Raw genomic sequence first — 27620 nt, 5'->3', positions numbered from 1 at the left:
GCTTTGCGAACCTTTCAAGCAAGCGACCCGACCTGCCTCCATCCCACGTGTTTTGGATTTCAATGTCGCCTTCTCTCCATATCCTCCCCTCTCTTCACCCTATCGCAACTCCTTGCAATTCTCTCGCAAATCTGCTGTCCTCTCTTGATAACAACTCCACCACTCCACGACACCAGCCACGCCGGTTTGAATTCAGAAGTTTCATTTTCCGACTAGAAACGGGCCCAGAGCTGTACCACGCATTCTGGCTTGTGTGTCCTATGTGCGCGTCTTCCTCCCTCTTGGTGTGCATGTGTGTAGTCAGGATGGCAGACGGGAGGCCTTGCACACTTTTTTCTGCCGCTCAACAAAACGCTTGGCTCGGGTGCCATGTTGCAGAGCGCTTGACCACCTGGCAGCCCACTTGCCTCTTCGGGCGTCTTGGTATTCAGCTGTGGAGATGGAGAATATTTCATGGGCGGCGGGGACGGCAACATGCACGTGAAACTGTTTTTGCGAAGCCGACTTTGTCGACATCGGGCCCGATGCCGAGCCTGAAGCTTCCAAATAAGACCACTGCGGCGGCAATTTGTGGCAGCGCGTGTCGACTCCGACATGGGAGAGTAAGTGGGACATCTGTTTCGATGGTTTCATTACAGCTGATGATGATACCGACACTGCAAAACCGTGCATGGATTAGGGCATAATGAAGTACACGGCAAGAGTGATTTGAAGGAATCAGATTGCGGGAACGACGAAACTTTGGAGCCAGTGCCTCATGCAGCTCATGCCACGGGCCTCGACGAAGAGCATGCTGCTGTTTCAAATAAACTCGGGACCGCCCTTATCGCTTCTGCTCTTCGAAACACGTGCGTCACAAACTTTTTTTGGCAAAAAATTTTGTGTTTTCACTTGCAACTTTTTTAAAAGCTGTGTTTCATTTACTACGAACTTCGAGATACAGCGAACGAATGCCGCGTCAGGCTCAGGTTCGTTGTAAGCGGGCTCGATTGTACTTTCACTACTACGGAAGCGTGCGATGTCTATTGACCTTGTCTATGCATATCTTAACGATCTCAATTCTCATGAACTCCTGGCGATCACTACTTTTATTATTCACCACAAAAACCGACATCTGCACCACCCTTAAGCTTGTTTGCATTTCCCACTAACAGGCTATTAGGTCAAGCCAAGGCGCCAACCTAAATAATGCAATGGTGGGAATAAACTTGAAGAATTTCCTTTCAATTAAAATGGAAGTTTACTCAATTAAACTTTCTGTGATAGAAGTTCTTATGCTTCTCAATCATTTCCACTTTTCTGCTTACTTTTTATTGGAGCGTGTTAAAGACCTCTAGGCTACAGTAGTGTTCTTGCCAAGTTAAGGATTTTATTTGAGGTCTATTGGCTGCACATTGGCAAAACTAAAATTTCAGAAGTAGTATGATTTAAGGAAGAGAGTTTTATAAAAGTAAATTAATCTTCTGGTCTAGGACCGTTTTAGTAAAAAAATTTCCCATAATGCTATAAATTGCTCAAATTTATCTCGGTGCTAAGGAGCTAAAATGTAAAGTTAATTTGTGAAAGTGTCTTATAATGAAAGCATAATGCTCAAACAATGAAGAAACGAAAATTTTGAAACAATGTGCAATATAGTATATTTTAACAAAATATTTTCACCTGGTTTTACACCATTTCGTGAAATTCAAAAGGCCCTCACGTGCCGAAAAAATTCTGCTGCTCAACGAGTTTAGGGAAAATACTGTGAAACTAATGTTCATATGTGAGTAACTTTTTTGCAATTTTTTAAAGATAGGACCATTTTGGTCAAGCACCATGGATGGGACAGTGCACGTAGAATGAGCCTGTTTGTTTAGCATGTTCACATAATTTTTGGTACAATTCTACTGTATGTACTGCAAATTTCTGCTGCATTTCATAAATGTTTTGTGAAGTTTTGTTAGGACAGAAGAAAGTTTCTGTTGTGAGCAATGCCATAAAACATGTATGTGTGTGCTTGTTGCCAAGACTAAAAGCGAAGATGGAAGGCAAAATATGATTTCCTGGCTCCTATTCAATGAGCACTTGTCTTCCTTGACCATGTTTATCTTTTCTTTCAGGCAAACATCTATAAGTAAACTACACTTATAGACCAAAGTGCAGCGTAAGAGGGAACATGAAGTTGTGGCTATTGCTGCTAGCTTCGGGATGACATAAGGGGAAGGGGGCTGGTGATTACCTACTGTATAATGCCATGCACTGTCAGTTTCTATGCGCAAAGGACTCGTGATTTTCTTTTCTTTGTTCTACCATGCTGGTATATTCAATGAAAAGGTATAGTAGTTGTCTGGTACTGCTAGTGGACAGGCCTATCGCAAAATTACAACAATGGCAACAAAAAAACAACTTTTATGTTTTTCACAATGCAACAGACTGGATAGATGAAAATCTGCTTCTTAACTTTCTTTGTGGTGTAGGGTACTGTCTCCACCCTAGGGAAAAGTGTTTTGCGAATTTGCTATATAAGGTGGGAGGATTCCAATTCTCTGCAACCTCAGTGCCACCTCGGTAGCTACATGGTCTACTACTCCTAGCGCAGTTATGTGGGCTGACTTGTTGAGATTGGGCGGGGCTCCCTTGATCAATCCCATGTGAGCTGGGAAAAAAGCAAAAGGTGGGATATTTTGCAGTACAGACTGGGTGAACCATGCCACATTCACTGAAAAGTCAGGGCTGTTCATTTAAATCTCAGACAATATGTAATGACATAACAAGGTGTGGGTTTAAGCTAGTTGGTACTCCACGCTCTACTACTTCTTGCCTCACCTGCAGTTAGTAATTCATTGAAATTAATGTAGGTTTAAGCCATTCTTTGAGCAGTGCACTGCTGTGTCAAATGACATGGGTCAGCATACTTGTGAGGTTTTGAAGGCAGCCCAAATGCAACTTGAAGGTGGCAGTTGCATAAACATGACCTCGATATCGTTTAAAAAGAAAGAAATGGCCCTTTTAGAGGAAGCACTATATCTAGGGGACTAATTAATTGATGCGCATGAGCACGCTGAGCACTTGTGTCATTGGCTTTTCAGTTCTGTCGCACACACACATATTTGTTGCACCTGTCTATGCCTCTTTCATTGCCCTGCTGCTGTGGTCTAGTGGCTAAAGTACTCGGCTGCTGATCCGCAGGTCGCGGGATCAAATCCCGGCTGCGGCGGAAATGTTGTAGGCCTGTGTGCTCAGATTTGGGTGCACCCCAGGTGGTCAAAATTTGCAAAGCCCTCCACTACGGCGTCTCTCATAATCATATGGTGGTTTTGGGACGTTAAACCCTACATATCAATCAATCAATCAATCAATCAAATTATCAATGCCTCTTTCATCCTTTGTCTAAGAAATTTTTTTCACACAAGAAGTAGTAAAGTACTAGATGCAGTCTCTAATGCTTTTGGTTAAACTTACAAGCCACACAAAATATTTATTTTCAGCAATAATCTAAATAGAACTTCTATTCAACTGAACTTGGCAAATATTTCTTTGGATAAAGCTCGAGCTTCAACTATGCTTTAGCTCCACCCTGTGAAAGCTCCCATGATAATGTCATTCATGCTAATTATCAGAGAACAAAGAGCGTAACATTTAGTGTCCATGAGTGTTTTTTGGGATGATTTTTATTGTCAAAGCAAGTAAACATGCTGATACGGAGATTTTGCCCTAAGAAAGCATTGTTTGTGTGGGAATTGCTGTTTTATACCAAGCCATGTTTAGAACAAGCCTTGCTTTGTGGCACAGCATAAGCTGCATTTTCCATCTGTGTAAGAAACTCTTGCTTAGGAGGACAGCAACATGAATGTGCCCATTGCTGCAAGTGCATGTCCGAGGATAATGAACCTCTGAAAGAAGCCAGGATACCTTGTGAAAGCTTTTGTTGCCTTGAGTAGCTGTGATAATGATGTCTTTCTAAGGGTGTACATCTATAGACACTTTCTTATGAGCTATCCCCAAAATATTCGGCAAATACTGCTCAATAATGAGGAATAGCAAAGCTTGAGCACACTGCTGTCTGATGCTCTCAAGTTCACTAATGCATGACGTTGTTGCTGATTGCCTTTAGTAGTCATATATATCCTCCACTGAATATAAAAGCTATAGTATAAACTACCACTCATTTTGCTCAGTAGGCTAGATAGTCCTTTACTCTTCTTCACTAATTGTGCACACAGCTATGGGCATTGCTATAAAATTGATGTTATCAAAATAACTTTCTTGCTTGAGTGCAAGAACAGGCACTCAAATTAAGTAATGCAGAAATGCTGATATGTTTACTTCTGAAGATCCTATTTATGCTAGGCTTATGTCTTTAAATTAATCTAATGCTAAATTTTCTAATGTTTTGAGAAAAAAAATAACAAAAACAAAACAAGGCTTATATTTTTTAATTGGAGTATGCAACACATGTGTCAAACTGTTTGACCAATAATGCAAGTATGTCATAGGATGAAACAGTTCTTAAATATGCTTGTTACTTGATGCTCTCAAATTTATTTTCTTAAAATTGTTTCAGTGACCATGGCAAAAGGCATTGGCAATGGCTTTCCACTAGCTGCAGTCGTCACAACACCTGAAATTGCCAAAGCCTTGGATGCAGCTAGCTTTTTCAACACATTTGGTGGCAACCCTGTAGCCACTGCTGTTGGGTCAGCTGTTATTGATGTCAGTTACCTAAGTGTCATTATTTCTATGCTTCTGTTAAAGCTTAACTTTCACATTTCTGTGGACTTCTTAGGCAGCTGATGTACAGCTAACCTAGGCCTCCTAGTTCACTAGTTTGTATAAATATACAGGTGTTTTTCTTATTAACAGTATTGAAAAAAATCAGGTGGAAGTGAGATGCTGTAAAATATTTTGTTTGAGCTGAACAGATAAATTCTGAGGTTCGTATAGGCGGTGATTACTACTATTGATCTGCAACTTTTCTAGACGGTAGCAGTACCAGGCTGTTGTTTTTTCAAACCAGCAATACATTTGAAGTCAAATATTGATATAATAAAGTCATACTTGCATTGGAAAACATTATTGCATTGCTCATTTTGTTCAATGAGGTTTTGATGTTTCAACAACAAAGTGTGCCATAGCTTCCCATGAAAACAGAATTTTTTGGAAAGATGGAGATTTGAAATCATTAAAATATTGCTGAACAGTGGATGTCCTTAAAGCCAACGTTTGGACTAGTCAAAGACTTGTCCTTTTGTAAAAATTACTACCTTGTATGAAAATATGTGATCGATTGCAGTTACTGATTAAATTGAGGAATTGCTGAAAAGTCATCAATTACTTCCATCTTGCTTTCCTGTAGACATTTATTAACACTGCAGAAATACAGTAATTATACTGAGCTAACTTGGCTACTTCACTCTGCCCTATGCTGTCATTTACACCTTATTTATCATCACTAGTAATTGCTCATAAAATCTTTTGGTCAGTCATCCTCTCAGATTTTTTAAAGCATTGTACTAACACTGAAACCTGTCTATGTGTGTGTGCAGGAGAGGGAATTGTTATAACGTATACGAATACCTTATGCACAGAAATGTGGTTAGAGACTAAATGCTTGTGTCTGGGTCTTTTACAAAGTGAAATGTACTACACTTGCTACATCTCTGACTACCTCTGAGAGGTGCTCCTGCTAGAGCTAAAATATATGTGTAGTGGTCCAACTATAGCAATGCCAGTTCACATTTAGCCACCAAGTGGTGGAGTGTTAAGATTAGGAAACAGATACGGAGCATGGGTTGGCTTTTCCAAAAATTAACAATCATTAGGCTGCTGGTGGCACGAGTGCAGACATTGTATAGTTCTTGGTTAGATTAAGTGCTGAGTACCGTGTTGCCAGTAATTAGCTGATTGCTTGCAATTAGTTACTGAAAATAATAGAATTACAATGTTACAGAGTAAAAAAGTAACTGATTCATTGTAAAACAGCTTAAAGTGTAATTTATTGCAGCCATCTATTATATGTAATTCATTACATGCATATGGGTTTACCTAAAAACATTGTACAAGTAACTGTGCATGAAAATTTGCACCACTTCATGTTTTTACACTATCTCTTACCACAGGTGATGATAAAAGAATGTGCTTGATATTGTTTACACTGTCTGAAGGTGGTATTATTACAGTAGCATTAAAGAGCTTGTTTCAAAGAAATTCTGGCGTCCGCATCGCTAGTTCTGAGCGAAACATCATCATCTTGTCTGTGACCAAGAAATTGAGAAAGATGCACATAAAATAAATGATAAAAATTTCCAGTTAGAAGTGAAAATCGAACAGAGGCCATCTGCACGGCAAGCCAGTGTTCTATCACAGAGTCACGTCACTGCTTGAAACTGCTATGAAAAAAATATATATATAGTGAAAGGAGTCTCTTTAAAGGAACACTAAAGAAGCAAATAATTTTTTTGTTATTAGCAAACTACCCCTTCATAATTTCAAAATCATGATGCTCCCCATGAGAAGATGCTTGGTAAAAAGAAAATGCGGGTGGCGATGGCAGCTTGAAATTCCTGCTCTAAATGGCGTAACATCATAAATTTTGATAGTGTCTACTAAAGCTTACGTAGCTCCTAATAAGTAAAAATTAAGGACAATGTCTGCTGATAGGGCTAGAGACGTAACATACCAAGTTTTGGGAAATCTCGTCAAGCCAATGTCTGCGAAATACTACAAATATACTTCGAAATTCGTGGTGTCATGCATGCACATTTCGGTGTGAAATATAAGAATGGTACTTTGGCTTTGATTTTCTCTTTTATTATGAACCTATGATGGTAAGATTAATGACATTAAAGCTCTCAGAGAACACTTTATCAACCTGAGCCAATTAATTGTTTCACTTTAGTGTCCCTTTAGCGCGCATGTGATATTGCATAACACAATCCTAGAACCAGACCAACGTCATGAAATGTGCATTGTGCAATGAGTGGGTGGTTTGAAGCTATCCACCCATTACAATGTGTACAGCTATACAAGTGCACGTGGCACCTTACAGCGCAGTGGGCACTTTGTCGGCTCGCAGAAGAAAGAATTATGGCATAGTACGCACAGAGCAACTGTACATCCAGTAGAGATTTCGGGATAGTTTTAAACGGCCAATGTTATGCGCACAAACGTTCCTTTCCTCATGGCATGGTAGAAGGCAATGCGCATGAGGCCGGATTATGTTAATGTATTTCTACCCTTCATGGATAAAGTCAAGCATTCTCTAAGTTTTACAGCAAAAGCTGTTATGAGATCACAACAAGGGTTGCGTGCGCCGTAGTTGTCCGCTGCCACCGCAGGTGTCTGTAACCACTATCGTGCAAAATAAAAAAAAAAACACACCACAGACACAAGTGGGTTCGAATCCGGGTCGCTTGCATGCCAGTCCAGTATTCTATCACTGAGCCATGTTGGTGCTTGGAACTCCGTAGCAAACTGATCCTAGGCAGGCTTCATGTTGAAAAAGCAATCGCGTTGATATGAGTAATAAAATATTTTAGCATAACAAAGAAACAACCAGGTGTCATACAATGCAAATTGCGTAACGGGTCGCTTGTTGAATGCGCCAAAGTATTACAAAAGCCTCAGGCATAACTCTTCATTGTCGTCAGCCGCAGATTGAAAAATTTTCACAAAATTCCTAGCAAGTTTGCAGCGGATACCACGCTTCTCCGAAAAATGACGAAGGATGGCATAATAAATACCTCCCTACTAAACAAAAATTATGATAATGTATGGCATAGTGGGTACCCAAATGCACTTGTAGCAGTTGTGCAAAGAGGTTTTAAAGAAGGCTTAGAAAGACCACTCTTCTAGCTTTCGCTGAGACTGTGCTGCACATTTCGTGCAGGCCTGTTGGCTTTTCACTTTTACCATTAAAATATTTTATGGTGCGAGCAGGTACACACTTCACTCAAAGAACATCTCTGGATGCATTGTTTATGTTGTAAATATTTACGACTAATTTGCTTCACTGCCTTTTCATTTATTCTTTTCCTTTGCATGAAGTAATTATTTGTGTAGTTTACTTGGAGGAGATTCCACCAGTTCTCTAGCAAATCTGGGGAGCCTTATTTGATATCAGGTGCCCTCGCACCTATTCCCATAAGTACTGCCTTTTGGATATTTACACTGAACTTCTCAGTAAATACAAACGCAATGTGGTATGAATGTATATTACAAACTGTATGCCTTATATTAAATACAAGATTCCTTTCTTTCCACAGCTGCCTGTAATACCAATTGAGCTTGTCTTTGACCTTCAGGTTTTAGATGAAGATGGCTGCATGGAAAATAGTCATGTGACTGGAACTCGACTACTGCACGCCTTAGAGTCACTGAGAAAAGAATATCCGGTGGTCGGTGATGTCCGAGGCAAGGGGCTCATGATCGGCATGGAACTTGTCGAGAGAAAGGTAAGTTACGATGCTTTACTAAAAACAAAAACACTGATCATGTATCAGTGCTGTATAGCTGAGCAGTAGTACTTTCAGCTAGATGATCAGATAAAAAAAAATAAATGCTCTGTCTTAACAGGGGAACAGATCACGAGTGAAATTATGAAATTCAAGTAAATGTTGACTTTGTGAACATTGAAGTTTAAGATTTTTCAAGGTGCCAAATGCAGTGCATATTATTTTAGAACAGACATAAAATGCACAGTCGTTGAAAAAACCGTCCCACTAGAGTGGCTATAGAATTTACTGCTGAGCACAAAGTTGGATGATTTACAGTTGCAGTGCTTACATTCTTGATTGAGGTGAAATACGAAAATGTTCACGTATTTGGGTTAGATTGTTAACCAATGAGGTGAGTTTATTTTTTCATTTCTCATAATGCTTGCAGCCAATGATTACCTTGTGCATGTAGTCAGTAAATTAATTATTTTAATGTGCAAATACTATATAGTTAACTACAGATAAAAATTAATATTTCATTACTTTTTAAATTATCCTAGCCTTCTAGAATATGTACAAAGAAATTTCTTACCCTTTTGCTTTATTGCAACGAAGTATCCAGGGCCTTAAAATGAATAATTGGAAATTTCATGTCTTCACAAACATCATAATTAATGACCAAAGTAGTTATAGATAATAATTCTACATGTCCATATTTGTGTATTTAATTAATTATGCAGTGCCATAAAAAAGCTTCATTTCCTCTATGCTTTCCTCAGCTGCTTGTGTGGGTGTTTTCAAGTACTCTATATTGGAGGCACACAATATACAAAGTAACCAGCGGTATTAATGTTTTTTTGGTTGTTTACTGTAATTTGCCCAGCCAACTGCGAGATGTGCACACGCTGGATTATCTGCGTCGCACATGCATATGACAGGAGCAGAATGGCATAGCTTCCATGCATTACTGGCTGGTGACTAGCATGGTTAATACTGATTCACTACCTCCATTTCTGATAGTGCATATGAGGAAACAACCACGACAAATGAGAAATGAAACAAAAACTAAGGATCCTGGCTGTGGACACTCATTCACGTAATGTCCTTAAAAATGTAGCAAAGGCACATGAAGTTGCATAACATTTTATGTTGACATATACAGTATGTATATTTTACTAAAAGCGTGAAGACACCAAGTACTAAGAAAGGAACGTTCAGCAAGAGCATCAACATTAGGCTAAAGGTTTATTTGTTATAAGCTACATATATAAAGAAAATGAGCAGCCATACACAAAGCAATATAACATAGTATCAGTGCCCTCAAGGCTCAAAAATAAAAAAAACTAGCTAACATGGGGACAACATATTAATGAGACTATTCATCCAAGAAATTCATTTGTTTGCTATTTAATGATACTAGTGCCTCACTTATGCATTAGAATTGCCTTTAATGATCCTTGTACGTGAGGCAGTTTCTTCATTCCTCCAGTGAATTTATGTAGAATCAAAGGTTAGCTTACTCTCACATGCTAAGCAATGTGATGTTAAATTTGACTGATTGTGATATACAGTGCATGCCAGATGATACAATGATACCAACAGTTCTTTGTTAGCAGACACTTTGTACAAGCCAGGCATTTTTTCTGTTAAAATTGGTTAACTAATTGGTCTAATTACCCAAATAAATATTTGTATAATTGCAGATGTGCATATCTTAGATCATGCATCACATTAAAAACCCATAGCAGGTTTCAGCTCACTATGTTTTTTTCCTAGTTATTTCCATGTGTAAAAGTTGTGCCACAAAATACAAACATGCACGTGAGGCAAGAGTAAGCTGTGCACCTTTGTATGTACAATAGCAGCACTCTCTAAAAAGACTTAGAACTACTTCTACTTAGTGACTGCAAGCAAGTATACTGTGATAGTGTAGCAGTTGGCTGCTGCTATGAGCAGCTACATGATGCTGTGTGCTAGATCAGTGCATAATGAACTCTGGTGGCTATGGGAAGTATAACTGAAGCCAAGAAAAATATTAATAATAACAACAATGCTTATTGACTATTGTTACACTGAACGCTTGTCACTTTCATGGGGCCATCAAGTAGTGATACTTCTTGAAAACCACTTGAGAATATTGCTGTCATCTGCATAAAGCTTTATTCACCTGTACTTTAGATTGAATTTTGTGGCTCAAATTTGAAACAGAAAAAGTTACTAGAAGAAATGTAGGGCTCGAAACTTTAAACTAATGTTTTCAAATAGATTGTGCAATTTTACATTTGAGCATATGCAGTCATGCAAGCCTTTATGAACTTAGGTAGTTTGTACAAAGTTAATAGCTGGTCCCAAAACATTGTGTTCGGTGACAACTGGCCATACACTGTTAGTTTCCCCCACATATCTCTTAACCCATTTTCAAATAGCCTTGCTTGTGTCTGGCTTAGACATATTCTAAGGTGCTGTATTACAAAGTCAATTGCCTGCAGGTGTATGCTAATGCCCTCGTTTTTTCTCATGGTCATACACATCTAGGTCTTGCAAGTTTTAAACAAAGAGAGAATACCGACCTAAATGCAAATGTTCTATTTGAACTGTCCTTTTTTTTGTTCTTCTAAGCACCTGCATATTGTATAACTTAATTTTGCTATTGACTGATAGAGCGTGGAGATCATTTTTGTCATGTAGAAAATTTATTCCATAACTTCATACAATACAACTTGCTTTCTGAACATTGATGCACTAACAGGAAAATACAATATGTATCATATTTATAAATACATAGGCATTAGGTGCATTTAAAGAATGATGGCATCATTTTGTGGTCAAGTCTCAGTGTTCCAATTTTGCAGGTTTATAGTTATCACTCAAATATTAAAGAAATTGTATTCTCTCTGCTTTGCAGGAAACAAAAGTGCCTCTTGCAGCAATGAAAGTAAATGCCATCCTTGAGGACTGCCGTGAAATGGGCCTTCTTATTGGCAAGGGTGGTCAGCATGGGCATGTAAGTGGGACAACCTGATAGTGTCCATTAATATTGTGATTACTTTAGCAAGATTCTGGACACTCTATACCATAGTACTCTTAACCATAACCGTAACATTTCGATATACTATATTAAATTTCCTAATGCATGCATACACCTCTGTGATTCTGTCCATGTCTGTGTTGTAGCGCCTGTCCATAGCTCTTGTCAGGTATTGCATGTTCTGTCTGCATTGCTTGATCGTTTGTGTCTCAGCTTCCTATTTCATTCTTAAAGGCAAGGCTGTTTGGCTGCTTCTAATGAAACAATTTTTGCCTATGTACTTGCACTATAAGTAATGTCCCTCATTTTATGATGCTCATTTTCTGCCTCCTTAAGTGCCAGCAAAGCACACTGCTGTAAGTGTCTCTTCTGAACATCAGATATTGTGTACAGCAGGTTCCCTGTAAACGAAACTCTCTTAAAGAAATTGCTGCTTAAATGGAACTGCCTCTAATATTATTGGTTTTGTATCTGAATTCTGCACTCCTGTTGATCTCTCAGTAAATGGAACTCTTGGTAAATGAAACACGTTTTCCTGGTCCCTTCAGGTTTTATTTAATAGGAGTCTACTGTATTAGAATTTATTGGTTCAATGCACACATCACAAGTGAAGGATTGACATGAACATAGCTTGCCCACTCCTTGCTGGATGTTGCCATTGTATTCACTTTGTCTAAATGTCTTACGTTCATCAGTGCGATAGACAGTGAAGCACATGATAGCAGAAGTTAACGGAAGCTTTACAAATGCATTGCATTATTCAAAAGAACAGTATTTCAGTACAACTCTACTAAACTTTATTAAAACCGACCCGACTAAGCTTTGGAATTACTTGATTGAGAAAAAAAACACTGTTACAGAAACACTGTTACAGACCGATACTAATCGCATTATTATTAATGAAAAAAGAGGCATTGCTGAACATTTCAATGTATATTTCAACACTTTATTTTTGTTGCAGCTGACAGCTTCGCCACTGCCCCAGTCGACAAAATTTTCTAATTTTGTTAGTCACCTCGGCGTGCTATCAATGCTACTTAACTTGATAATTAAAGCTTCGTCTGGGTCCAACAATATTGCAGAGCCTTTTCTTTGCCAATGTGTCGAACCTCTAGCAAACTACATGGTCATTATATCTCATGTTTCCTTATCGCGTTCGAGTTTGCCGAAAGACTAGAGGATAGCCTGTGTAATGCCCATTTTCGAAAAAAAAGGTGATTTTCTCTGTTTATAAAACTATCGTCCCATATCACTGACATCTTCTTGGTGTAAATTAATTGAACATGTTAGTGCAAAAGCCCCAAATGAGTTTTCTTGACCACAAAAAAATTCTAACTAGGTCTCAACATGGTTTCAGAAAGGGCTATTGCGCAGTTGCACAACTAGTCTCAGTCATTCACACTTTTTCTTCTGCTGTTGACAATAATAATCAGATTGATTTAATTTTTTTTAGATTTTAGTAAAGCTTTTGATAAGGTACCACATTCTAAAGTAATATTTAAGCTAAGAAAATATGATATTCCTGAAATAAATACCTAAAAAATCGTGAGCAGTTCATGGATATAGGTGGCCTGTCTCGAGTCACTTCTGGGCCTCTCTGCCAGTCACTTCTGGGGTACCACAGTAGTGTATTGGGTCCTTTGGTGTTCCTTCTGTACGTCAATGACCTTGTTGATGCTGTTATACCGATTGTCTAAATAAGACTATTTGTAGACGACTCTGCATTGTCTAAAAAAATCAGCTGTGTTAGTGACCAAGATGACCTAAATGAAAGCCTCTGTTAAATTTTCCAATGGTGCCCCCATTGGGAGATTACCTTGAAAGTTGAAAAAAGTGTTTCTTTACCAATTTCTTGAAAGAAAGCATCTTTATATTATAATTATATGTTGGACTCTTCTGTACTTAAAGAAGTCTTTAACTATAAATAGTGAGTTGTCACCATTTATAATAATCTGTCCTTGTACCTTCATGTGCGAAACAGATCTTCTCCCGCCTTCTGAAAACTGTGCTTACAAAAATACAAACTTAGTCATGCTTAAGCCTCTGTTAAACTTCTCATGTATTGATACTTAATTCTGCCAAAGCTCGAGTATGCCTGCATTGCATGGGAGGCCTACAAACAATGTAACGTTAGAGGGGTACTGACACAAAAATTTGGCCTCACATTTTTTTGCTGCGATGTGTTCCTGGAAGCCTGTTAGTCATAACACAACACATTGTTTTCTGCAATGTGCCACAGAAAATTGGTTACAGGCTCATTATGTCTAACCAGTGTCATTTTCTGTTTCAAAAATGACAGGGGTGCAACTAAAACCACCTAGCAGGTGCAACACTCAACTATGTCAACTATGCAAACTTCAAAATTAATTTGAAATACCTTCAAAGCTATATTTGCTGTTGATATTTTGCTGATGATATATGCATGCTCAAGAGAAAGGTATATAACAGCTTTATCTTGCCGGTACTTAGCTACGGAGCAGAAACCTGGAGACTTACAAAGAGGGTTCAGCTTAAATTGAGTAAATTGAGGATGACGCAGTGAGCAATGGGAAGAAAAACGGTAGGTGTAACCTTAAGAAACAAGAAGAGAGCAGGGTGGATTAGGGAACAAACGGGGGTCAAGGATATCATAGTTGAAATCAAGAAGAGGAAATGGACATGGGTCGGGCATGTAGACAGGATAACCGCTGGTCATGGTCATAGCCACTGGTCAAGGATAACTAACTGGATTCCCAGAGAAGACAAGCGGGTTAGGGAGAGACAGAAGGTTTGGTGGGCAAATGAGATTAAGAAGTTTGCGGGTATAAATTGGCAGCAGCAAGCACAGGACCGGGTTAACTGGCGGAACATGGGAGAGGCCTTTGTCCTGCAGTGGACATAGTCAGGCTGATGATGATGATGATGATATGCATGTTCATGAGAATCGATACCGCAGGCTATCTCGGCCATAAAATATTTTTGCGTCAGTACTCCTTTAAGAAACGTAAACGAATCCAAACACAGGCTATCTCTCGGCCATAAAATATTTTTGCGTCAGTACTCCTTTAAGAAACGTAAACGAATCCAAACACAGGCTATCCGGTTTATTTGCCATATGCTTTATATATTTGACTCACCAAGTGAACTAATGCAGTTGAATGGTATTTCAACTCTTGAATCACATAAAAAAAAATTTTGACGACTTTTTTTCACAGTTACTAACTCACACTTGATCCGGCAGCATATTTAGGTCCACTATTGACAAGGCCTACTCGCCAAAATCATCCAAATGCTCTACCCCCTATTTTGTTTCAACGAACCTATTCAATACTCTTTTTTTCGACGCCCCATTAATGACCGGACTAACTAACCCATGTAAACACTGTATCATTTTACTTTGTACTTTTCACACTTGAACTGTTTAAAATAGTTTACTTGAAAATATTGTCTTCCTGTATAATCCTTAAGCGCTGACAGCCAACAGAGCGCATGATGGTCTGTGATGACTGCGAACGGGCATCCAAATAGATATGAACAGAACTTCGCTATATCTCAGACAAGAGCCTGGCACTCCTGCTCAGCAATCCTCCTTTCCTTTCCGACTGAGAAAGTAGGCGGCTAGTGTACGCTACGACACGGTTTGCGCTGTTCTGCATTTGAGCGAGTATTGCCCCTATGCCATGGCCACTTGTGTCGATAAGAGGCTCCGTTCAAGCAGCTGGGTCAAAATGAGCCAACACAGGTGGTGATGTGAGTGCAAAAATTAGTGATGCAAATGAATGTTCTTGGTCTTCATGCCAGAAAAAAGTCACGTTCTTTCTGAAAGCATCCATGAGAAGCCAAGCAATTTCTGTGAAGTTGATGACAAAACGGCGGAAATATGAGCAGAGCCCCAAAAAGCTGCGGAATTCTTGCGTGGAATGTGGGATCGGGAACTCACGTACAGCACGGGCTTTGTCAGGGTCGGGTCGTACACCAGTAGCGTCAACAAGGTGGCCAAGTAGTCTGATCTGGCGGCATCCAAAGGTGCACTTCGACGCATTAAGCTGGAGGCCAGCACAGCAAAAAAAATGTCAAAAATGGCCGACAGACATGGAAAACGGCTTTCAAAGGTTGGCTAGAAAACAATGACATTGTCTAGATAGCACAGGCATGTCAACCATTTAAAACCACAAAGGAGGGAGTTCATCATGCGTTGAAAAGCTGCAGGTGCATTGCACAACCCAAAAGGCATGATCTTAAATTGATAAAGCCTGTCGGGTGTAATAAATGCTGTCTCCTAGCGATGATGGTCATTGACTGAAATTTGCCAATATCCAGATCATAGGTCCAGTGAAGAGAAATACTTGGCACCATGGAGACAATCGAAAGCATCATCAATTCGAGGTAGAGGATAGACATCCTTCTTGGTTATGCAATTGCGATGCGATGGTTGGTGCAGAACCGCCAGGTGTCCTTTTTTTTAATAAGCAGAACAGGTGGTGCCCAAGGACTGGATGAAGCCTCAATGACGTCTTTGTCAAGCATTTTCTCTATCTCCTTTTGGATTATTTGGTGCTTTGAATGAGACACACGGTAAGGACACTTATGAAGGGGACTGGCGTCACCAGTGTCGATAGGGTGAGTTACGACTCTTGTGCGGCCCTAGGAACAGTCGTCGAAATAAAAAAAATAGAAGATTACAAAGCGCTTCAACTTGGGACGGCGACAGGTCGTTTGATATCATTTTGTCCTGGAAAGCTCTATTCTGCGCGGCTGTGGCAGGTACGGCTACGGTCTTGATGTCAGGAATAAAAGATGAAATTGCACATTGCTCCAGAGTTGAGAGTTTCCACTTTATGGCTAGCGAAGTTGAGGACAGGGAGAAGCGTCTTATTGTCGCTAATCCTCACTACAGTATGAGAAAGTATGATGTTCCACGAAGGGGTCAGGTCAATAAGTGGAGCTGCCAGATAGTCGCCTACAGGAACAGGTGGGAATGGCGACATAGAAAGGTACAGAGTGGCCTGGGGCGGTAATCGTAGACACTCCACGGGCCGTAGCCTTGTGCGAGTTGCAGGAGGGACGTCAGAGTACAAAGGCAATTCTAGCCGTAAAGTGCCGGTTGAACTATCAATGAGGGCTGAGTGCACAGTCAAGAAGTCAGTGCCAAGAATTATGTCATGTGGGCAATCATCTATAACAGCGAAGAGAACTGAAGTGTCAAGGCCGGCAACAATGATGCGGGCAGTGCACATACCAATAACTAATGTTCGGCTGCCGTTGGCTACTCGCACAGTCGAAAGCATAGCAGGAATAAGAACTTATTTTAGGCAGGATCAAAGACATGAACTCATAACAGATATGTGGGCACCAGTGTCTCTTAGAGCTGCAACTTTCAAGGCATCGATGAGAACACCAAGTATTTTTCGTTTGGAATTAGTGGTCATTAATGGTTTTTCGGTCTGAGTTATCAATGCAGCGCAACCTCCAGGAGCTGCATCTGTTAGTTTCCCGAGAACTGCCCATAATATGGCAGTGACGGAGGGCAACGGCATTGAGAGGAGCGGGACTGGCGGCCCTGAGGCAACGGCGAGTGACTGGACTGGGTTCTCTGGGCGGCGGCATCATTGTAGGATGGTTCGGAGCGTAGTGTACAATAGCTAGGTGGGAGGTCCTGAAGGTAGTATCGGCAAAACGAGGTGGCGAATACTGCCCACGATCCTGTCGGTGGTCATCTAGAAAATGTTGCTGGGAAGACCATCTGTTGTGGCAGTGGAGCGAAATGTGGCCAACACGATAGCAAGAGAAGCATATCAGTCGATCATCTTGTGTGCGCCACTCAGATCGATTTCGGTAGCATGACGAAAACCGCGGAACCGATGTGGCAGCAGCAACAAGTGGGGCGGCATAGTAGTCAGCATTATGAGCGGTAGGATTTATGGGCTGTAGGGTGTGGCTGAAGTTTTGGAGAATTAAGACGCCCATGTTAGCAAACTCTTGTCGCACAACAGCTTGAATAAGCAATATTGTGGCCAAGTTGTCTGGCACAGTGTCTGATAATCGAAAGGAGCCATGGCTTCCAGCTCTTGGCGGACAATCCTTGTGATGTTGGGAGAATTTACGAATAGATGTGACACCACAGAATCTTCGCAAGAAGTCGCAGTGGTGTTCGGGAGTCGAGTGAAGCTTTGAGTGATTCTCCTGTTTTTGGCTTGTTCGAACCGCCGACATTCACTGACAATTGAGCCAATGGTGGTACAGTTCTTGCAGATTAGAATGTTGAAAGCATCGTCAGCTATGCCCTTCAACACATTGCTGACCTTGTATAGTTCTGTCATGTCTTTGTCGGCCTTCTGGCACAAGGCGAGCAGGGGTTGGATATAGGTGACGTACAACTCGGTGGAAGATTGATCTCGTGACGCAAGTTCCTGCCTGACTGCCATTTGTCAAGCAACTAACAGGCCCAACAAGTCGCGGAGCTTCTGCTTGCACATGTCCCAACTCGTCAGGTCTTCTTTAGCATCTCGTACCAGGCACCTGCAGTACCTCGTAGGTAAAAAATTATGTTGGCCAGTTGTGTCGGTGCCGCAAAATGTACCAGGACCCAGAAGATGGCAAGAAATCACAGGTGACGTAGCAGGCGTGGACTGGATGAACAGCGCACTGTCTTCAAGCATCGTGGCTTGACGAACGTGACGTCCGCTACGGAGATCCATAGTCGGGATATTACCCAGCACTTCCACCAAAAATATGTAAGGGGAGTATTTAATAAGTTAACGCCGGTTGGGCTAACACTGCACAGAGCGTGCAAGGATCCAGGACAATAGGGCAGCCTAGACACAACCCCACAACATCGTTGTCTTCATTCCTTCTGTGTGATTTTGGCGGCTGTGCCTGAGGTAGCTTTCTATACCTGTAATAATATGTTTGCTATATTTTCCACATTATGCGTTCAGAGCTGTATAGTTCAACTTACAAAATTGTTCTACTTTTGTTAACCTTTTCTGTTCTACCTACCCTGCATGGACTTCGTGTCCTCAGTATGTATAAAATAAAATAAAGAAATAAATAATAACAACACCCATCCACAGACACCTTATTGTCAGACTTTTTCAACACTTTCTTTGATAAAGTGACGAACTTATGAGTTTTGTTCTTAGAACATCTCTCCTAAGTCATACAGTTGGGCTGTGTAGCCTAACTGTATGACCTTGGCAGAAGATAATATGTGCATCACATGTTGTGAATTTGCCCAGGCACAATACGCATTTATGAACCATTTCACAGTCTGACCTCCACATTGACTGCTGACATGACAACACGAGCTAGTAAAGTCTAGACAGTCGACTCTCATTAATTCAAACTCCAAGGAACCTCTGAATTTTGTTGGAATTATAAAGAAGTTTGAATTATCAGGAGTTATCAGATATATGGCTCTGGGCAAGACGTCACGTTGATTTTATCACATTTGAATTTTTTTAAGCTTTTTTAAACCCTAACGACACCCAATGCACAGAAAGCAGAAATGCAAGGTCCACAAGTTTATTGGCCATTTATTACTGATCAGACCTTTTAAATAAATTGTGATTTGCCACCTGCTTCTTTGCTAAATGTACCTTCAGCACAAAGCTCTCTATACCTGTTGAAAAACATCACCCTCGTGTGTGCTTCGTTTACAACATTAGTTTACTAGCAAAGCCTTTTTCTTTGAAGGCCTGATGCGCTCATTTTTAATTTTTAGACTGCTAGGATTATATAAGCCCACAAATTGTTAATTGATAGTACGAAAGCAGCAGATATTTTCTGGTATGGAACTGCAAAAATGATGGAGTTTGAATTAAAAGGCTTTTAAATACATGGAAAGAATAGAGGGCCAACCAAAAAATTGAATTTTATTTGAATGAACCAAAAGTATGAATAATCAGAGTTCGAATTATCGTGATTCTACTGTATGTGTATTTACAGAGCATTTTTAGACCTCTTGTATGTGTATTTATATTCATATTTATAATGCCGAATTCCACTCGTCGAGCGGGAGCAAGTTTTTTTGCTCTGTGGCCGAGAATATGCATTCCGCTGGTAGATTCGGAGCAAGTTTGCGTTTTCCACTGGTAGATTCGGAGCAACCCACTCTGCGACAGAGAGTTCCATGTGCTCAGTCTTGCAGAGACGAATTTCGCCAGAGCTCTGAGACTGCGTGCCGTCATTTCCGGTATTGTCAGGCAGCTCAATGACAGCTAGGTTGTCTTCTGCATTTTATGAGGCGGTGTCTAGTCACCCCATGCACCTGTTTACATTTATAAAATGGCGTCGTTTGACTTTGCTAGACTATAGTGCCTAGAATATTTTAGGCACTATAGCTCAACGCACTTATTGTTCTCTATTCTACCCGGAATATTTTAGCCATTCGAACAAGCTGCTGCTGGTTTGCTTCTCGCTTTGAGCGACAGCGAGAGCATAAGTAGCAGTAGCCATGACGACGAGCCATACGTCCTATACAAAATTATGTATAAGGAAATGTTTCTTGGTTCGACGTGTGCAAGCCGAAGATAATCGACTACATTGAGGAAGTTTTCGACACCGGTTTAGTGACGTATGCATGAACAACGTCCGGAGCAACCTCACGCATGGCATTCGAGTGTTACACTCGCAGATCTGGCTTGATGCAACCCAAGTGCTCGCTCCAGGATTTCGGCGGCCAATCTGGATCACGTGTGGAGTACGCCATAAGTGTCACACACTTCCGGTGAGGCCCTTGCAGGCTTCCACTTAACACTTCGGCTTGTGCCGCCTGAAAGGCCTCTAAGTGGCACATTTCAAATTTGTGTAGGTCGGCCGGCCTGTGCAGCGTTGCACCTGCAGTGATGTTTGGATTTGACTGACGAACTCATAGAGCAGACATGAACATTTCAGTAACAACAAACAAGCATTTAATTAAAACAAGGGCACCGGAAAGATCAACTAGGAGGAAAAACACAAATCCATGCGATAAAAAAAACAACTACTAGTCAAACTATGCTCCAGAAGAATACTCTACAACAGGTACAAGTAGAGAACACGAAATGTTAATGAAATAATTGGACATGATTAAAACTAAAAGAGGTACAAAGAAATATGGAAAAAATTGTGCTCTTGCTTCTAAGCTTCTTGTGCGACGCAGCAGGCACAATACAATTATTGAAAGCTGGGTATAATAAAAAAATAACAGGTAAAAAAACAATAAAAAGTTCCATACGGGTAAGGCCAGCTCATGGTGCACGTAAGAGAGTTAACAGGGTGACATTGAATGTCTCGCCAGCTTTGCCCGAAATTTGTGAAAATAAGTTTTCATTTTCTTAAGAAAGTGTGCCCAGTTCTTGAAAAAAAAATCATACACACACATGCACACACAGAGAAAGCCAAATTCCACTGTATTAGAACAATAATTAGTGATTGATTATGCTCATGTAATGGTCTCTGATTTTCATGCAGGTGTTGAGGATCAAGCCTCCCATGTGCATCACTGAGGCTGATGTGGACTTCACAGTGGCAGTGCTGAGGACAGCCATTGCTCGTATTGAGCAGCAGTGACATGCTTTGTCATGATATCAAATTTGTGATTTTGTCATTTCATTACACTGGGTCAAAAAGCATTGCCTTATATCGTACTATCAGTGCACCATAGGGTTATGAGGCCAAGTAGAAAAGTTTCCTTTTTTTCACTAGGGCATTTTTTGGTTTTTGGTCATGTTAAATGTGGAGTGTATCATCTGTCATTTTGCTGCATAAAGTTTCTGTCTACACAGTTTCTATGGAAAGATAAAAGTGAATATGTTAGGCCGCCCATAAACTACGAAACCGAAACTGAAAGTGCAGTATGGTGTGTACCATAAGGTTAGCATGATATGTAGTATTTTGTTGGTTTACAGGGGTGTAATAGCTGCACCAGTTTTTCCCGATTTGTGCACCAAGCTGTACCAAAACCATGAAATTTGTAGAAATTGCGCCACGCGGCACCTAAATGCCCGACCAGCCTCAAAATTTTATCAGTTGCACCAATTTCAGTAAGAAATGCAGTCCACGTTGGCCACCAGCTCTTTGCGTCATTAATCAATGCGGGAATCGAAGCACGCAAACCATACTCGCGAAATGCGATCGACCAGATGAAGTAACTATGCGGCGTGCCCATTGGTCCGCTGACTGTAGCAGATCTCTATCGGTGGGACGACACAGCTTGAAGACAACAATGCGTTACTGTAGCCAGCAACACTTCACGGGAAATAGGAATTTCCTAGTCGGCAAATGCGGCTATGGCATGTTAGGAACTAAAGCTGGAAGCGTATGCTGCTGTTACTGCGTGCGAACAAAGTTTATGTGCTGCGAACACCAGCGTTGTCGGCAACCACCTTAGCTCCCATAGCAACAGCATATGTGATAGGTATCCGGAGCTGTCGCCAGGCTAATGGGTGCATACCGTTGTTACTTAAGTCAAATAGGCCTTGCAAGCGAGCCGAGTTGTGCCCTAAACCTAAACCCATTGTGAAAAAAAGAGGGGGGGTGCAGCGGTTCAAAAATTTCTTCGCCTAAACCGCTACAGAACGCTGTTTGAGCCCCCTTCGCTGTGGTACACCAATGGTGCGAAAAAGCATTTTAAGATTTGATAGGGGTTGTTAGCACTATTCATAAAACACAGCACAGTTTGCTCAGTTACTCATGCGTGCGTACGCCGCCTAATTGTAAGTATTAATGTGATTGCTGACGTGTAAACAATTTACTGGGAATTATTACTTACTGGCACTGTATGACACATCTGTAACCCCCTCGAAAAATCAATCAAAACTGAGCACCATTTTTTTTTTTTTTTTTTTTTTTTTGCTGCTCCTATTTTTCAGTTTTTACGAATCTCCCGAATGTCAAGATCGCCAGCTTGGCATATCCGCATTTGAGTCCTCAGAGGCTGTCAAAAGATTTGACAGGTGTCGCAAATGCTAATGTGGACTTTATCATTGTTTTCTGGGGGGGTGGTTCAAAATATTACTTTTATTAAAATAGCAGTGCTCATATTCACTCTACATGATTTAGAGAATGTTGAATTGTTTGTACAATTTTTTTTCTAAATGCAAGCCTTCTTTTCCATACTGCTCGAAATTCAGTCTTTTGTAATAAAAATTAACGTTTTTCCCCATAACCTGCTCCACATGTGAATTTTAGTGGCCTCTACACTGGAGAATCTTGGCTAAGAAATGATAAGCACTGCATTGCGAAAGCATCTTGTCACGGCCCCAATGCCACAAAGCTGAAAAAAAAAAATTTCCAGTTGATACTCTAGCCCCGCCACGGTGGTCTAGTGGCTAAGGTACTCGGCTGCTGACCCGCAGGTCGCGGGATCAAATCCCGGCTGTGGCGGCTGCATTTCCGATGGAGGCGGAAATGCTGTAGGCCCGTGTACTCAGATTTGGGTGCACGTTAAAGAACCCCAGGTGGTCAAAATTTCCGGAGCCCTCCACTACGGCGTCTCTCATAATCAAATGGTGGTTTTGGGACGTTAAACCCTGCAAATCAATCGAGTTGATACTCTAGCAATGGCAAACAATAGTAAGGTCCACGGTGGAACTGGCACTAAATATCAATGATTTTAGCACTCCTGATCGCGTTGTCTTAGTGCTGAACCTGTTTCAAGTACTTTATGTAATTTCCTTAGAACTTATATTTTTGGCAATTTTCTGTATGTGAACAATCATAACTTTTTCTCCTAATAACTTTTTTCATTGAGGCTTGGTACGCTTCTTTAGCACATATGTTGGTGTGCAATGAACCCCAATAAGCAAAATTGTGCCACAAGGCTTAATATGGCAGCCTGTTAAATGCAGGTGCGTCTAGTGTAAGTGTATATTTTCTTTTTTTTAATCACTGCATTCTGAATACTGTTAATCTGATTCCAATTAGTTTTGATTCATTGCACTGGCCACAGCTTTTTTTATGTTTCTACAAAAAATTACGTTTTTTAATGAGTAGAAATCGAGTTAAGAGTGTTTGTAAAAGGTCCACTTTAATAAAATTTTAATTATAAACAATAATTAAAAATTAACGAGATATTATTTGCTTTATGATGTCCACATGTGTCTAAAATGTTTGACTTTATAATGTAGACTAATAATCTCTAGTGATCATCACTTTTCAAAATGTGTTGCTCTATACAAAGATTGTTTACATCAATAACAGCAGAGCAGATAAATCATTGCTACAAGATGCATGTTAAGCACTACACCATACTATTAAACTTACTAAAAAGTGAGTACATGTTACACTCCAATGTTATTAAGTGTGATGTGCATTCTGATAATTTCTTTAATGTGGACCTGAACCACTTTTTTGAATAATCATTGAACGACCCAATATCAAAGTTTATCTCATGAAAGTGCTTTTGCAAAAATTTCTTAAATTTGTCAAGGACAAGCAGAGTTGCAGGGATTTTTCGCACGTTTTAAGCATTTGCTCTCTCTTCTTCTATTAACAAGCGTGCTGGGAGCTACACAAGAAAGGATGACGTGGGCAAAGAAGATATGTCAGTGTGCATCAAGACTTTGAGTGCATGTCATGAAACACCGCTTGCTCTCTCCAATTGATCCCTGTGCGCGCAGTGTTGGCTTTTTGGCATGTGGTGACGCCCCTTGCCAAGAAGCACACATGATTAAAACACTGGTCCTGATTTAAGTAAACTATCATACAAAAGCAGCAATCTGTTGTTTGACAAAATAAATCTGACACACCACCCACTGAAGTGAGTAGGAATAGGACCTTTCTGTATGAAGAGTGTGCGCTTCAGAAAGTGGCAACTTTACGCTCTGCTCGTCATGGTTGTCGGCAGGATTTTCTTTTGGAAGTTGAAATCCGGTGTTGCATTGTGGCTCGGGCAGGGGAAAGCTGTGGGAAAGCTTGGGTAAGGGCAAACGCAGGTGAGACTTCAGAGGCAAGTGCCCCTCTTGCACCCCCTGCAGACGCCCATACTGCTTATGAATCCTATGTGACGCACATGATTGCAAAATTTGGTTGAAATGTTGACAGCAGTGGTTGCTGTTCATAGAATGTGTTCTTTTCACTAAGCCAGAGGGGTAGTTCAGGACCCCTCTAGCATGTCCCTCAAAAACAGTAAGAGGAGGATGTTTTATCAAACCCATCGGGTGGAACAATGATACACTTCATTTGCTAGCTTGATTAAAAAATGATGATATAATGTCAATAACTTATTATTTTTTTATTTTACTGACAAAAACTTTCATTATCTTTATGAACCTAGAGTTCATGAAAACTAAGCTCAAGCAGTTTTAAACTTACAGCAGCTTGGGCAGTTATACAGCATCGTTTAGAAATTTTACACCACAATGAAATCACAGGAAAATCTCTAATTTCATCTGTAATCCGGCTGGAGTCTGTTTTTATTCTTATAATTTTACCCAGCCAGACAGATTTCTGTCAAATATGTTTACTTTAAAGGGACTCTCAAGAGAAATAATGACTTCGTTTAGGTTGATAAACTGCACTCTGAGAACTCTAATGCCGTTTCACTGTCATAAGCCCATTATTAACAGAAAAAAATTAAGGTTGCAATTTCACTTTTGTCAAAATTTCTGCGCGTGATGTAGGAAATTTCAAAATGTATTTTTTACATTTTTGTGACAATGGCTCAATGTAATTTTTTTCAAGCTTTGTATGCTATGTTGAGGGTACCCACAGACGACAATGTATACTTCATTTTTATCAAGTAGAAGCTATGCAGGACCCACTAGATTCCTTAAAAATGTACTACACAACAGTGTTTGGTATGGGAATCTGACAGTGGCATTTCCATCTGCATTTTTTTTTGTGCGTTTTCTCACTTACCAAGTTATGTTGCGGTAAGAGTGTTTTCGAGATTGTGAAATTGTACTTTACTGATACGCGAAAAATTGTTTCGCTCTTTAGTGTCCCTTTAAAGTAAAATCTTCGGTAAGTAATAGAGGTTTTATCTGTCAAGTAAAGTACTTCTAAGAGAAGCAAAGATGAGCTTCACGTAAGTTATTCAATGTAACCTCAGTCCCTCTTTTTTCACTGCTACGTTCTACTTTCTTTGTACTTACACAGTTACACATAATACCCAGCTTTGCTTTTTTTGTCTCATTACAAAGTGCGATATACTCACTTCAGAAGAACTTGCCCTTTGCGAAATTCGTAGAGATAACTGACTTTTGAATGTGCATTCACAAGAGTTTACATTGAACATGCTTACTATTGAATAAAATTTAACATGTGCCCATATTGATAAGGACGTTTCCTCACATTTGCACACACACTGCAGTCTCACTCTTCTTTCTTTCTCATGGTGTGCACACAGGTTGTTTCAAGCAATGTGTTCACTATTGTTTAAATATCAGCAAAAGACTTCCTCGGTGTCTGAACAGTTGCTTTTTCTGTAGCGGGAGACATGTTAAAAAAAAGTTGAAGACATAATGTGGAATTGGAATGGTAATTAGAAAAGTTAATATAATTAACTTTTTAATTAGTTGAGTTCGGCAGTTAGGTCAAATGGAAGAATTGAAGTTCTTGATGCGAAAAACCCATTGCCGCTTTGAGATTACAGAAAAATGGCCTCTAGTAATAACTACGAATTAATGAAATTCTCGTGAATTCTGCGGCGAAACCTAAACTTATGTCCCAAAGAGCGCAACAAGCAGACGACTACAATGATGTCACTGTTCAAAACAAAGGTTACAGGGCTGCAGTTCTTCCCGGTTCGACAGGGTATGTGTGTCATGCGTGTAATAATTGCGAGCGCAGCCCACACACCCACACAACGAATTTGGCTGATCATTGATATAACAACACTTCCTCATTTCAGTTGCGCTCATTCGGGTTTCGGTTTCACCGCAAACTTGGAGAGAATTCTCTCCAAGTTTGAGGATTAATTCGCAGTTATTACTAGAGGCTGCTTTTCCGAAATCGCAAAACGGCAATTGATTTTTCACATGAAGGACTTCAATTCTCCCCTTTGACTTAACTGCCTAACTTCACTAATTAAATAGTCAATTATTTTAACTTACCTAATTACTTTTCCAAATAACATATTCATCCCTCTTAATATGCCTGCCACTATATAAAAAGCAACTGTGAAGACAATGAGCAAATAGCACCTTTTACTGATTTTTTTTAAAGAATATTAGAATACTGATAGGTGAGAGAAAAAAAAAAGACAGTGTTTCCCAGTATTTTTGGAAAGCTGCTCAAAAAATGGTAATATGGAAGGCTCAAATTGTAGCTGTCCATTCTTAGAATCATAACATTACAGTGTTTTAGAGCTGTACTAACTTGATATAAAATAATGAAATAAAATTTCCTCCTTGATCTCTTGAAGAACTGTCTAAATTCCCCCACTATAAATCATTCTTAAGTTTGCTGCTGTGCGGCAAAACAATGAAATACTTCAGGTCTAAGATAATGAATGCATTAAAACTGAGAAAGAAGGCTAATTTGATACTGCTGAGACTTACATGCACACCAAGGAAGCACCCGTAAAACAAAGCTCTTCTTTGGCTGTGTAGTATTAACAACTTCAATGAGGGTGAATCGTTAAGTATCTTTTGAAGGGGCCTCACAATAAATTTCTCCGAGTTTTAACATGCCCAAGGTATCACACAACTCTGTCTTGTAAACCTTCCCCTACAAATTTTCTAAATAACTGCATACCACCATGAATATAAAAGAAATGTGTTGCCTTTCGATATTATGAAAGTTTCCTGCTTATGTCATTCCTATTTACAAATTGTTTGAATTGTACATGTTTTTGATTTTTTTGTCTAAAAAGTTGAGCATGTGGCTGGTTTTATGTTTTTAGTTCACCATGCATACTATGCTTGCCTGGTTAGCTTTTTACTGCACTGTCTTTTATTCAGTTTAGTGTACCTTACCAATCACTTTCAGCACTGTCAAACATAGGTGTATTTTTCTGCATACTGATTTTTAGACCACCCACCATTCTGGTTTGCCGGTCCAACTCGCTAATAGTGCTTTGAAATTAGTACACCAAGCTACTCAACAAGGGATTATATGCAAACCACAGTTTACCAATATATTCTCCATTGACTCATCCCCAACTGTTCCCAATGCGGGGCTGTGAAAACCTTCCGTAAACATGTGGTGAATAGCATTGGAAATATTGCACCTACTTGCCTTACAACCCTCTTTATCAATATTGTTACGATGGG

The 27620-nt window shown here is 40.1% G+C and overlaps 1 protein-coding gene across 5 annotated transcripts in view; it reads left to right on the top strand.

Moving 5' to 3' along the window:
- Nucleotides 1-25677, top strand: part of LOC119187480 (alanine--glyoxylate aminotransferase 2, mitochondrial) — a 103184-nt gene extending 77507 nt beyond the window's left edge. For 4 of the 5 annotated variants that reach the window (XM_075878621.1, XM_075878623.1, XM_075878622.1 and 1 more), the window contains 4 exons: nt 4544-4692; nt 8244-8432; nt 11320-11418; nt 20875-25677. In XM_075878621.1, coding sequence (XP_075734736.1) covers nt 4544-4692; nt 8244-8432; nt 11320-11418; nt 20875-20973 — 536 coding nt within the window. In that variant the 3' untranslated portion in view covers nt 20974-25677. The remainder of the gene's footprint in view (nt 1-4543; nt 4693-8243; nt 8433-11319; nt 11419-20874) is intronic. The other variant, XM_037435598.2, reaches the window with a different exon arrangement.
- Nucleotides 25678-27620: the final 1943 nt, after the last annotated feature.

Source organism: Rhipicephalus microplus, chromosome X, assembly GCF_043290135.1.
Source record: "Rhipicephalus microplus isolate Deutch F79 chromosome X, USDA_Rmic, whole genome shotgun sequence".
NCBI lineage: Eukaryota > Metazoa > Arthropoda > Arachnida > Ixodida > Ixodidae > Rhipicephalus > Rhipicephalus microplus.
The sequence above is the reverse complement of the archived record's forward strand: the minus strand, read 5'-3'. Positions and strand labels throughout refer to the sequence as shown.